Below are 12,500 nucleotides of genomic sequence, written 5' to 3'. Positions count from 1 at the left end.
TTGGCGCACCTGCTTCGAAGCAGACTATTGCTCGCTGGATCTGTAATACGATTCAGCAGGCTCATTCTACGGCTGGATTGCCGGTTCCAAATTCGGTTAAGGCCCATTCCACTAGGAAGGTGGGCTCTTCTTGGGCGGCTGCCCCAGGCGTCTCAGCTTTGCCGTGCGGCGACTTGGTCGGGGTCAAACACCTTTGCTAAATTCTACAAGTTTGATACCCTGGCTGATGAGGACCTAGCTTTTGCTCAGTCGGTGCTGCAGAGTCATTCGCACTCTCCAGCCCGATTGGGAGCTTTGGTATAAACCCCATGGTCCTTACGGAGTCCCCAGCATCCACTAGGACGTAAGAGAAAATAAGATTTTAAACCTACTGGTAACATTTCTCCTAGTCCGTAGAGGATGCTGGACGCCCGTCCCAGTGCGGAAACTCTGCAAGACTTGTATATAGTTGTTGCTTATATAAGGGTTATGTTACAGTTGGAGTCGGTCTTGGACCGTCACTGTTGTTGTTCATACGGTTAACTGGTTATGTATGTTCCTGGTTACATGGTATGATTGGTGGGGGCTGGTATGAATCTTGTCCTTGGATTTTTAAATCCTGCCTTGTATTGTCCATCTCCTCTGGGCACAGTTCTCTAACTGAGGTCTGGAGGAGGGGCATAGAGGGAGGAGCCAGTGCACACCCATAGGAAAAGTTATTTTTAGGTGCCCATGTCTCCTGCGGAGCCAGTCTATACCCCATGGTCCTTACGGAGTCCCCAGCATCCTCTACGGACTAGGAGAAATAGATTTACCGGTAGGTTTAAAATCTTTTTGTTTTTTGTTTTTCAGATGTCTTTTGATGTTCAGTAGTAGTTTAGAATTACACAGGCAGAAAAGTCTGTGACTGTGCTAATGCCAGTATCAGCCCTTTCCCTGGTGTACAGCTGTGCATCTGTGACTGTACTAATGCCGGTATCAGCCCTTCCCCTGGTGTACAGGTGTGCATCTGTGACTGTGCTAATGCCGGTATCAGCCCTTCCCCTGGTGTACAGGTGTGCATCTGTGACTGTGCTAATGCCGGTATCAGCCCTTCCCCTGGTGTACAGCTGTGCATCTGTGACTGTGCTAATGCCGGTATCAGCCCTTCCCCTGGTGTACAGTTGTGCGTCTGTGACTGTGTGCTAATGCCGGTATCAGCCCTTCCCCTGGTGTACAGCTGTGCATCTGTGACTGTGTGCTAATGCCGGTATCAGCCCTTCCCCTGCTGTACAGCTGTGCATCTGTGACTGTGTGCTAATGCCGGTATCGGCCCTTCCCCTGGTGTACAGCTGTGCATCTGTGACTATGTGTAATGCCGGTATCAGCCCTTCCCCTGGTGTACAGCTGTGCATCTCCCCTGGTGTACAGCCGTGCATCTGTGACTGTGCTAATGCCGGTATCATCCCTTCCCCTGGTGTACAGCTGTGCATCTCCCCTGGTGTACAGCCGTGCATCTGTGCTAATGCCGGTATCAGCCCCTCCTCGATGTACAGCCGCACGACTGTGGCTGTGTAATGTCGGTATCAGCCCTTCCCCTGCTGTACAGCCGTGCGTCTGTTCTAATGCCTGTATCAGCCCTTCCCCTGGTGTACAGCTGTGCGTCTGTTCTAATACCTGTATCATCCCTTCCCCTGGTGTACAGCTGTGCGTCTGTTCTAATACCTGTATCATCCCTTCCCCTGGTGTACAGCTGTGCATCTGTTCTAATACCTGTATCATCCCTTCCCCTGGTGTACAGCCGTGCATCTGTTCTATTACCTGTATCATCCCTTCCCCTGGTGTACAGCCGTGCATCTGTGACTGTGCTAATGCCTGTATCAGCCCTTCCCCTGGTGTACAGCTGTGCATCTGTTCTAATACCTGTATCATCCCTTCCCCTGGTGTACAGCCGTGCATCTGTTCTAATACCTGTATCATCCCTTCCCCTGGTGTACAGCTGTGCATCTGTGACTGTGCTAATGCCGGTATCAGCCCTTCCCCTGGTGTACAGCTGTGCATCTGTTCTAATACCTGTATCAGCCCTTCCCCTGGTGTACAGCCGTGCATCTGTTCTAATGCCTGTATCAGCCCTTCCCCTGGTGTACAGCTGTGCATCTGTTCTAATACCTGTATCATCCCTTCCCCTGCTGTACAGCCGTGCGTCTGTGCTAATGCCGGTATCAGCCCTTCCCCTGCTGTACAGCCGTGCGTCTGTGCTAATGCCGGTATCAGCCCTTCCCCTGCTGTACAGCCGTGCGTCTGTGCTAATGCCGGTATCAGCCCTTCCCTTGGTGTACAGCCGTGCGTCTGTGCTAATGCCGGTATCAGCCCTTCCCCTGGTGTACAGCTGTGCATCTGTTCTAATACCTGTATCAGCCCTTCCCCTGCTGTACAGCCGTGCATCTGTGCTAATGCCGGTATCAGCCCTTCCCTTGGTGTACAGCCGTGCGTCTGTGCTAATGCCGGTATCAGCCCTTCCCTTGGTGTACAGCCGTGCGCCTGTGACTGTGTAATGCCGGTATCAGCCCTTCCCCTGGTGTACAGCCTTGCTTCTGTGACTATCTGCTAATGCCGGTATCAGCCCCTCCTCGATATACAGCCGCACGACTGTGACTGTGTAATGTCGGTATCAGCCCTTCCCCTGCTGTACAGCTGTGCGTCTGTGACTGTGCTACTGCCGGTATCAGCCCTTCCCCTGCTGTACAGCCGTGCGTCTGTGACTGTGTGTAATGCCAGTATCAGCCCTTCCCCTGCTGTACAGCCGTGCTTCTGTGACTGTGTGTAATGCTAGTATCAGCCCTTCCCCGGGTGTTCAGCTGTGCTTTTATGACTATGTAATGCTGGTATAGGGGTATATGCAATTGCCGGAATTCGACACAATTCGACAGTCACATACCCTCCCGCTGGGACCCGAATTCGACATATTCAATAAAAAACGGATTCGACAGTCCCGCTGTCGAAAAACGGACCAATTGACGATAGTGTGCGTCCTGGATTCGACTTCATGGACGGCACAAAAGTGTGTAAAAAATCCAGAAAAAAATGCGTGGGGTCCCCCCTCCTAAGCATAACCAGCCTCGGGCTCTTTGAGCCGGTCCTGGTTGTAAAAATACGGGGGGGGAAATGACAGGGGATCCCCCGTCTTTTCTCTTACGTCCTAGAGGATGCTGGGGACTCCGTAAGGACCATGGGGTATAGACGGGCTCCGCAGGAGATATGGGCACTCTAAAGAACTTTTAGTATGGGTGTGAACTGGCTCCTCCCTCTATGCCCCTCCTCAAGACCTCAGTTAGATTCTGTGCCCAGAGGAGAATGAGTGCACTACAGGGGAGCTCTACTGAGTTTCTCTGATAAAAGAATTTTGTTAGGTTTTAAATTATTTTCAGGGAGCACTGCTGGCAACAGGCTCCCTGCATCGTGGGACTGAGGAGAGAGAAGCAGACCTACTTACATGATAGGCTCTGCTTCTTAGGCTACTGGACACCATTAGCTCCAGAGGGATCGGAACGCAGGTATCCCCCTGCCGTTCGTCTCAGAGCCGCGCCGCCGTCCTCCTCGCAGAGCTGGAAGATAGAAGCCGGGTGAGTATAAGAAGAAAGAAGACGTCTAAGGCGGCAGAAGACTTCTGATCTTCACCATTGCTCCCACACGTTACACACACGGCAGGCACTGATGGGTGCAGGGCGCAGTGGGGGCGCCATGGGCAGCAATATATACTTCTTTTCTTGGCATGATAAACACATATAGGCTGCGGAGTCAGTGAATATGTTTACCCCCGCCATTATTTGTAAATTTGAGCGGGACCGAAGACCGCCACTCGAGGGGGCGGAGCTTGGTCGCACAGCACTAACCAGCGCCATTTTCTCCACAGTGTGCTGAAGGAAGCTGTCTCCCCGGACTCTCCCCTGCAGAACGGTGATACACGGCTGAAAAAGAGGGGGGGGGGGGCACATTTTAGCGCAGTGAGTGTAGTACACGATTGACATATTATAAAAGCGCTATATCTGGGAATTGTTTCCAGTGTCAGTTGGCGCTGGGTGTGTGCTGGCATGCTTTCTCTCGGTCTCTCCAAAGGGCCTTGCCCTTATAGATAGATCCCTGTGTGTGTGAGGGTGTCGGTACGCGTGTGTCGACATGTCTGAAGCGGAAGGCTCATCCAAGGAGGAGGTGCAGCAGATGATTGTGGTGTCTCCGTCGGCAACGCCGACTCATGATTGGTATGATATGTGGAATATTTTAAATGCTAATGTGACCTTATTACATAAGAGAATGGACAAAGCTGAGTCCAAGGAAACAGCAGAGAGTCAATCCGCGGAATTGGCTGGGTCACAGGGCCCGTCAGGGTCTCAAAAGCGTCCCTTATCACAAATAGTAGACACGGATTCTGACTCCAGTGTCGACTATGATGAGGCAAGGTTACACCCTAAGGTGACCAAAAGTATTCATTATATGATTGTGGCAATAAAAGATGTTTTGCATATTACAGATGACCCCTCTGTTCCTGGCACGAGGGTACATATGTTTAAGAGGAAGAAACCTGAGGTAACGTTTCCTCCATCTCATGAACTGAACGAATTGTTTGAAAAAGCTTGGGAAACTCCAGACAAAAAACTGCAGATTCCCAAGAGGATCCTTATGGCGTATCCTTTCCCTGCAAAGGACAGGGTACGTTGGGAATCCTCGCCCAGGGTGGACAAGGCATTAACGCGTCTGTCCAAGAAGGTGGCGCTACCGTCTCCAGACACCGTGGCCCTTAAGGATCCTGCGGATCGTAGACAGGAGACTACCTTAAAGTCTATTTATGCACCTACAGGGGCTTTACTCAGGCTGGCAATAGCATCGGCATGGGTCTGTAGCGCTGTTGCAGCATGGACAGATATCTTGTTGGCTGACATGGATACCCTGGACAAGGATACCGTTGTCCTGACTTTAGGCCATATTAAGGACGCAGTCTTGTATATGAGAGACGCTCAAAGAGACGTGGGGCTGCTTGGTTCCAGAGCCAACGCCATGGCGGTTTCGGCAAGGCGAGCTCTGTGGACCCGCCAATGGTCGGGTGATGCCGACTCAAAAAAGCATATGGAGGTTTTACCTTACAAGGGTGAAGTTTTATTTGGGGATGGTCTCGCGGACCTGGTTTCCACAGCTACCGCGGGTAAATCTACATTTTTGCCTTTTGTTCCCCCACAGCAAAAGAAAAACCCCACAATATCAGATGCAGTCGTTTCGGTCGCATAAGTCCTGAAGAGGTCGGGGCTCCTCTTTCCTCGCTAGAGGTAAGGGTAGAGGTAAGAGAACACCTGCTTCGGCTAGTTCCCAGGAGCAGAAGTCCTCCCCGGCTTCTGCTAAATCCACCGCATGACGCTGGGGCTCCACGGAGGGAGTCCGCACCGGTGGGGGCACGTCTTCGACTCTTCAGCCAGGTCTGGGTCCTATCGGGCGTGGATCCTTGGGCGTTGGAAATTGGGTCCCAAGGTTACAAACTGGAGTTCGAAGAGGTGCCCCCTCGCCGATTTCTCAAGTCGGCTTTGCCAACTTCTTCCCCCGAGAGGGGAGTGGTATTAGATGCAATTCAAAAGCTGTGTCAACAGCAAGTGATTGTCAAGGTTCCCCTAGGCCAACAGGGAAAAGGGTACTATTCAACAATGTTTGTGGTCCCGAAGCCGGATGGTTCGGTCAGACCAATTTTGAATCTAAAATCACTAAACCTTTACTTGAAAAAGTTCAAATTCAAGATGGAATCACTCTGTGATATCCAGTCTGGAAGCCGGGAATTTTATGGTGTCACTGGACGTGAAGGATGCCTACCTTCATGTCCCCATATTTCCTCTTCATCAAAAATACCTACGTTTCGTGGTACAGGACTGTCATTACCAGTTTCAGACGTTGCCGTTTGGGCTTTCCACGGCCCCGAGGATTTTCCCCAAGGTAATGGCAGAAATGATGGTGCTCCTGCGCAAGCAGGGTGTCACAATTATCCTGTACTTGGACGATCTCCTGATAAAGGCGAGATCAAGGGATCAATTGCTGAAAGGCGTGTCACTCTCCCTGAGAGTGTTACATCAACACGGTTGGATTCTCAATCTGCCAAAGTCACAGTTGCTTCCAACGACTCGACTATCTTTCCTAGGCATGATTCTGGACACGGAACAGAAGAGGGTTTTTCTACCAATAGAAAAAGCCCAGGACATCCAGAACATGGTCAGGGACCTGCTAAAACCAAAAAGAGTGTCGGTGCATCAATGCACTCGTGTTCTGGGAAAAATGAGGGCAGCCTACGAGGCCATTCCCTTCGGCAGGTTCCATGCGAGGATGTTTCAGTGGGACCTTCTCGACAAATGGTCGGGGTCCCATCTATACCTTCATCAAAAGATAAGCCTGTCCCCCAGGGCCAGGGTGTCTCTCCTGTGGTGGCTGCAGAGTGCTCACCTTCTAGAGGGTCGCAGGTTCGGCGTTCAGGACTGGGTTCTGGTGACCACGGACGCGAGCCACCGAGGATGGGGAGCAGTCACAAAAGGAAGACATTTTCAGGGGTTATGGTCAAGCCAGGAGGCTTGTCTACACATCAACGTACTGGAATTGAGGGCCATATACAACGGCCTTCGACAAGCGGAGTATCTTCTTCGCGACCTACCGGTTCTGATTCAATCAGACAACATCACAGCAGTGGCTCATGTAAACCGCCAAGGCGGGACAAGGAGCAGAGTGGCTATGGCGGAAGCCACAAGAATTCTGCGCTGGGCAGAAAATCACGTAAGTGTTCTGTCAGCGGTCTTCATACCGGGAGTGGACAACTGGGAAGCAGACTTCCTCAGCAGACACGATCTCCATCCAGGAGAGTGGGGACTTCATCAAGAGGTCTTTGCAGAGATAGCAAGTCTTTGGGGACTTCCTCAAATAGACATGATGGCGTCACGCCTCAACAAAAAGCTTCGGAGGTATTGTGCCAGGTCAAGGGACCCTCAGGCAGTAGCGGTAGACGCCCTAGTGACACCATGGGTGTTTCAGTCGGTCTATGTGTTCCCTCCTCTTCCTCTCATCTCAAAAGTGTTGAGAATCATAAGACGAAACAGAGTACAAGCAATACTCGTGGTTCCAGATTGGCCTTGAAGGGCCTGGTATTCGGATCTTCATGAAATGCTCACGGAAGATCCGTGGCCTCTTCCTCTCAGGGAAGACCTGTTACAGCAGGGGCCTTGCATGTTCCAAGACTTACCGCGGTTGCGTTTGACGGCATGGCGGTTGAACACCAGATCCTAGCAGAGAGAGGTATTCCAGAGGAAGTTATCCCTACTCTGATAAAGGCTAGGAAGGAGGTAACGGCGAAGCATTATCACCGTATCTGGAGGAAATGTGTATCTTGGGGTGAAACCAAGACTGCTCCTACGGAAGATTTCCATCTGGGCCGTTTTCTCCACTTCCTACAGACGGGAGTGGATATGGGCCTAAAATTAGGCTCAATTAAGGTACAGATTTCGGCCCTATCTATATTTTTTCAAAAAAAATTGGCTTCTCTTTGACTGATACTGTTTTTTGTTCATACTGTTAACTGGTTGCGTATATTCCAGGTTATACGGTGTGTTTGGTGTGGACTGGTATGAATCTTGCCCTAAGATTTACAAAATCCTTTCCTCGTATTGTCCATCTCCTCTGGGCACAGTTTCTCTGAGGTCTGGCGGAGGGGCATAGAGGGAGGAGCCAGTGCACACCCATACTAAAAGTTCTTTAGAGTGCCCATATCTCCTGCCGAGCCTGTCTATACCCCATGGTCCTTACGGAGTCCCCAGCATCCTCTATGGACTAGGAGAAAAAAAGTGGCACGACGTGGCGCTCCCTGATTAGCTGAAGGGACCCTCTGTGACAGGAGTCACGGGGGGTCTCAGCAGAAGGGGAAAGGGATCCCATGTGTAAACATGGGACCCCTTTCAGTGCGTGGTCCGGGATTTTCGTTTTGTTTTTTTGCCAAGTACGAGGATTACAAGTAGAAGAGGACAGATCTACACTGGATTTTGGTGAGTATAATTTTATTTTCAGGTACCCCGTGGATTCTACGTGGAGAAGGGGACAGAGTCGGCGTGTCAACATAGGTAAGTATGTGTGTGTCGGCGTGCATGTATGTAATAAAGTTTTACTATCACGGTGTCTGTGTACTGTTTTTATTTGGGTATTTTTTTTGCAGTAGAACTACAGGTATCAGCGGGCCCGTTCCCCCCCCCCCCCCCGCATGCTGGTACTTGTGGTTCTCCAAGTACCAGCTTGCGGTGGAGGCTTGCTGGGACTTGTAGTTCTGCTACAAAAAACTATTCTTTATTTTTGTCACTTGGCTATTAGCCTCCCATCCGCAGCCCTTGGGTGGCTGGAGGGGGGGACCCCTTGATTTAAGGGGTCCCCACTCCTCCAGGGTACCTCGGCCAGGGGTGACTAGTTAGTGATTTAATGCCACGGCCGCAGGGACCGATATAAAAGTGTCCCCCGGCTGTGGCATTATCTCTCTGACTAGTGGAGCCCAGTGCTGGTGTTAAAAATACGGGGGATCCCTACGTTTTTTGTCTCCCGTAATTTTGGCACCAGGACCGGACGCAGAGCCTTGTGCTGGTTGTGAAAATACGGGGGATCCCCTGTCATTTCCCCCCCTGTATTTTTACAACCAGGACCGGCTCAAAGAGCCCGAGGCTGGTTATGCTTAGGAGGGGGGACACCACATTTTTTTTTCTTGATTTTTAACCCATTCCCACTGAAAAACATGCTCTGATCTCTCCATATTATTTTAGTCAGTAAAAAAAAGAAATATTTTTTAAAAAAATATATAAATAATACTTGTGGCTCCTAATAGACAAACCAAGTAGATAATCCCTTCTAATATAAATAGATATGCTATTGGCAATAAAAAAAATACAAAAAAACATGTTTTTTAAAAAATTTTATTAGATTCCGTCAGCAAAATGAGGCGGACTGAAAATGACGAAATGACTGTCGAAAAGCACTGTTGTCGAATCGACATTCTTCAATTGAATATACTTTTGTCGAAAAGCCGCATTTTTACCATTGCAGACATGTCGAATTTGACTATTGTTGAATTGCAAAAAGTCGAATTTGAAACGGACATTTTTTTTGTCAAAGTACTGTATTGCTAATGGGAGGTAGGGGGTTGCCGGATATCCGTAAATACTATCATGCAACCCACCTGAGTCAGGCCTTAGCATGGTTCTCCCCAACCCCCCGCCTACCCTGGATCCAAATTGAACTCTTTGCGGCCGGGGTCTCCACTTTGGTTTCCCTCCTTACGCCAACTAAGCCACTACGGTCAATGCATACTTGTATCCCTTCAACAAAACTCACCTGCTCCCTGTGGCTTTTCTGCATTCGACATTACGGCCTGTCCACTTTCCCTTCACCCATCACATCTATTTGGGATAACCGGGATTTCCCCCCAGGCTCAACATTGCGATCCCACTCGTGGCTCCACTTGGACCCGCGCCCGGGTCTGGTGTTTGATTTTATAGATGGGTCCTCATGGCGTTCCCTTCAATCGCTATGTGACAGATATAATATTTCCCAACCTGTGGCATATGAATACTTACAACTCCGCTCCTTTTTAAGCTCCCTTCCCAAATCCCAGGTTTTTCGCCAGCCTACCCCCTTGGAACGTCTTTGTATTTATTCTCCCATGCGGCAGGGCATTATATCCATACTCTACGGTTTGTTACGTTCCCTGAAGGCAGTTGACCTACTCCCCCATGAAAGTAAGTGGGAACAGGACCTAGGCCCTCCCCCTGATGAAGACTCCTGGGAAACCATTAGACAAAAAGTAGCCCAGTCTTCAATTTCCTCCTTAGTAAAGGAAAATTCTTACAAAGTCTACACGAGATGGTATCGGGTCCCTGCGACCCTACACAGGATTTTTCCAGGGTCCTCTCCACTATGTTGGCGTGAATGCGGCCAAACCGGAGATTTCAAACACATATGGTGGTCATGCCCAAAAATACACATGTTCTGGACTCAGGTGGAAGCTCTCATTAGTTCTATCTTCTGTTCACGAATAACCCTGGGTCCATGGTCAGCCCTACTGGGCCTTCCCTTACCCAATTTAGATAGCCATGCAAATAGCCTAGTTCTTCAAATCTTACATGCAGCCCGCTGTGTGATAGCTAAGAATTGGAAAAAAACCAATACCCCCCATAGGAGCATGCTAATAGCTAAAATTTGGCATATCTCCACAATGGAGAAAATTACAGCATCCTTACATGATAGATCGGACAAATATAGGAGGATATGGGAACCTTGGTTCATCTTTATTACACCCTCCATTTCAGGGGTGTGATGTAAAGTGATGCGGTATGATGCATTAACCTATACCAAAAAGGTCATAATAAATATAAGAGATGCTATGCCGTCCTGGGTTGGACAGTTGACATGGTCTGCGCTAGGGAGGTTTTGCCCTCCAAGGCACACTCCCACCCTGCTAACTTCTCTGACGATCCACCACTCTCCCATTCCCCCCCCCTTCCCTCTCTTTCTCCCACTCTATCTGTCTCTTCCTCAGATTCTTCTTTCCTCTTACTACTTCTCCTCTTTACGTTTATCATTGTTTAATCTCAGAAAAACTGTAGTCGATATACACTTCTGTCATTATTGACGCACTCCTTTGTTCTTGTTATATTGGATTTCCCCTCCACGGGATAACTTGTATGTGATTCAATATTTACTCGGAGTTGTCATCTCCTGTCTGTATTGTAACAGTTCATTCGACTTAATAAAAATATTAAATAAAACAAAAAAAAAAAAAGTACTGTATTGCATTGTCGAATCATTTTTTTTTGTGTTGAAAATGCCCCGTTTTTCGACATTTGCGGCAATTCGACCGCAATTGCATATACCATAAGCTCTTCCCCTGGTGTACAGCCGTGCGTCTGAAGTCACCAGGGCTGGGACGCCCACTTTCAGCGTTTGTAGTCAGAGCTACCAGAAGCACCATTGGGACTTGAAGCAGCCCCAGTCCTGTATCTCAGCCGTCAGACAGAATATCTGGTGCATGTGATTAGTCCCCACCCAGCCACTGCCCAGGGAAACCTAATACATTCCTGAGTCCATGCAGCTTAGTCTCTCCTGTGCGCCTCTGTGCAGACACTGTGGGATGTATGGGCCATTGCCCAAAAACTGCCAACGTAGGGAATTAGACGCTTGCAATGTTGTAAAATAAACACCAACTTTGTGATCATCGCATAGTATCCGACTCAGAAATCGGCACCAAAATGTTTTTACTGTAGCGTAGTTGTGTTTCGGTGTAAGAAATGGCTAATCGGCATAACTGTGTCGCACCTCTCCCTCACCGCCTCTAATACAGTTACTTTTACTTGCAGAAAAAGTCCAAGAAATCATCTGAGACCCTCACTTTCAAGAGGCCGGAGGGGATGCACCGGGAGGTGTATGCGCTCCTCTACTCTGACAAAAAGTAGGTGGTGCATCTTCAAAAGCTTCCTTGGGTAATTCATAAATGGTTACTATATGTACATACTGTGGCAATAGGAGCAGTGTGCTATAGAGGAACCAGGGGTATTTAGCTGATAAACCTAGGGAAGTCATGTATTTGGAGCATAGAAAGTGTGTGTCTTATTAGCAGTGCATCTCTCGCCTGCTGCAGCTGAAAGCATGCCAGTGATCAACCAGAGCACCTGTGAGGAGCTCCCTTATGAAGCCAGGATGGGTGTGTCGCTTGCCTGTCATTCTGGGAGGGAGAGTAGGAGGCTAAGGTATGAAAGGTTGTCTCTGCCATTTATCTGTATGACTGAGGCTGGGAAAGCTGGCCGGTGGCTAGGGAGTAGAACTCAATTAGATAGTAATGGGGCCATTATATAGGACTAAAGTGTTAATTAAAACTTTAAAACTATTTTAAAAAACAAAGAAATTGTGGGTGGCTTTCTACAAATGAAACCAACATTCAGTCCGAAATATCGGTTTTCCCGCGGTCTGTCACTGCTGCTCCCTTTGAGGCTGGAGGCCAGGTAAGGGATGTATTGAAGTAATGTCTAACTTGGAGACTTTCATCTAAAACTGAGCTCAGCCCTGGATGGAAATGTCTTTTAGGGGCAGATGTATTAAGCCTGGAGAAGGCATAAGGAAGTGATAAAGCGGTGATAAATGCAAGGTGATAACGCACCAGCCAATCAGCTCCAATATGTAAGTTGACAGTTATGAGCTGATTGGCCGGTGCGTTATCACCTTGCAGTTATCACTGGTTTATCACTTCCTTATGCCTTATCCAGACTTAATACATCTGCCCCTCAGAAACAAATACTGGGTGTTCAGGAGAGTATCTGGGCTGTGTGGAAGGTGTGCAGAATATTGAGGGATGACGTTCAGACATCCGGCTTCTGTACACACAGATTGTTTTTATGGTGTGTCCTTAAAGGTTCTCTCCACAGATACGGCTTCTTTGACCTTATTCTTTTTTGTTTGATGCATTTCAAAGTATTATTGTTGCAGACATCTCTGTCGCAATC

The 12,500-nt window shown here is 48.9% G+C and overlaps 1 protein-coding gene across 4 annotated transcripts in view; it reads left to right on the top strand.

Annotated features, from left to right (window-relative positions):
- Positions 1 to 12,500, top strand: part of DMAP1 (DNA methyltransferase 1 associated protein 1) — a 109,518-nt gene that overhangs the window by 20,450 nt on the left and 76,568 nt on the right. For all 4 annotated transcript variants that reach the window (XM_063939472.1, XM_063939470.1, XM_063939469.1 and 1 more), the window contains exon 3: positions 11,361 to 11,452. In XM_063939472.1, coding sequence (XP_063795542.1) covers positions 11,361 to 11,452 — 92 coding nt within the window. The remainder of the gene's footprint in view (positions 1 to 11,360; positions 11,453 to 12,500) is intronic.

The sequence above is a fragment of the Pseudophryne corroboree genome, chromosome 9, assembly GCF_028390025.1.
Source record: "Pseudophryne corroboree isolate aPseCor3 chromosome 9, aPseCor3.hap2, whole genome shotgun sequence".
NCBI lineage: Eukaryota > Metazoa > Chordata > Amphibia > Anura > Myobatrachidae > Pseudophryne > Pseudophryne corroboree.
This window is presented reverse-complemented; position numbering and strand designations above follow the sequence as displayed.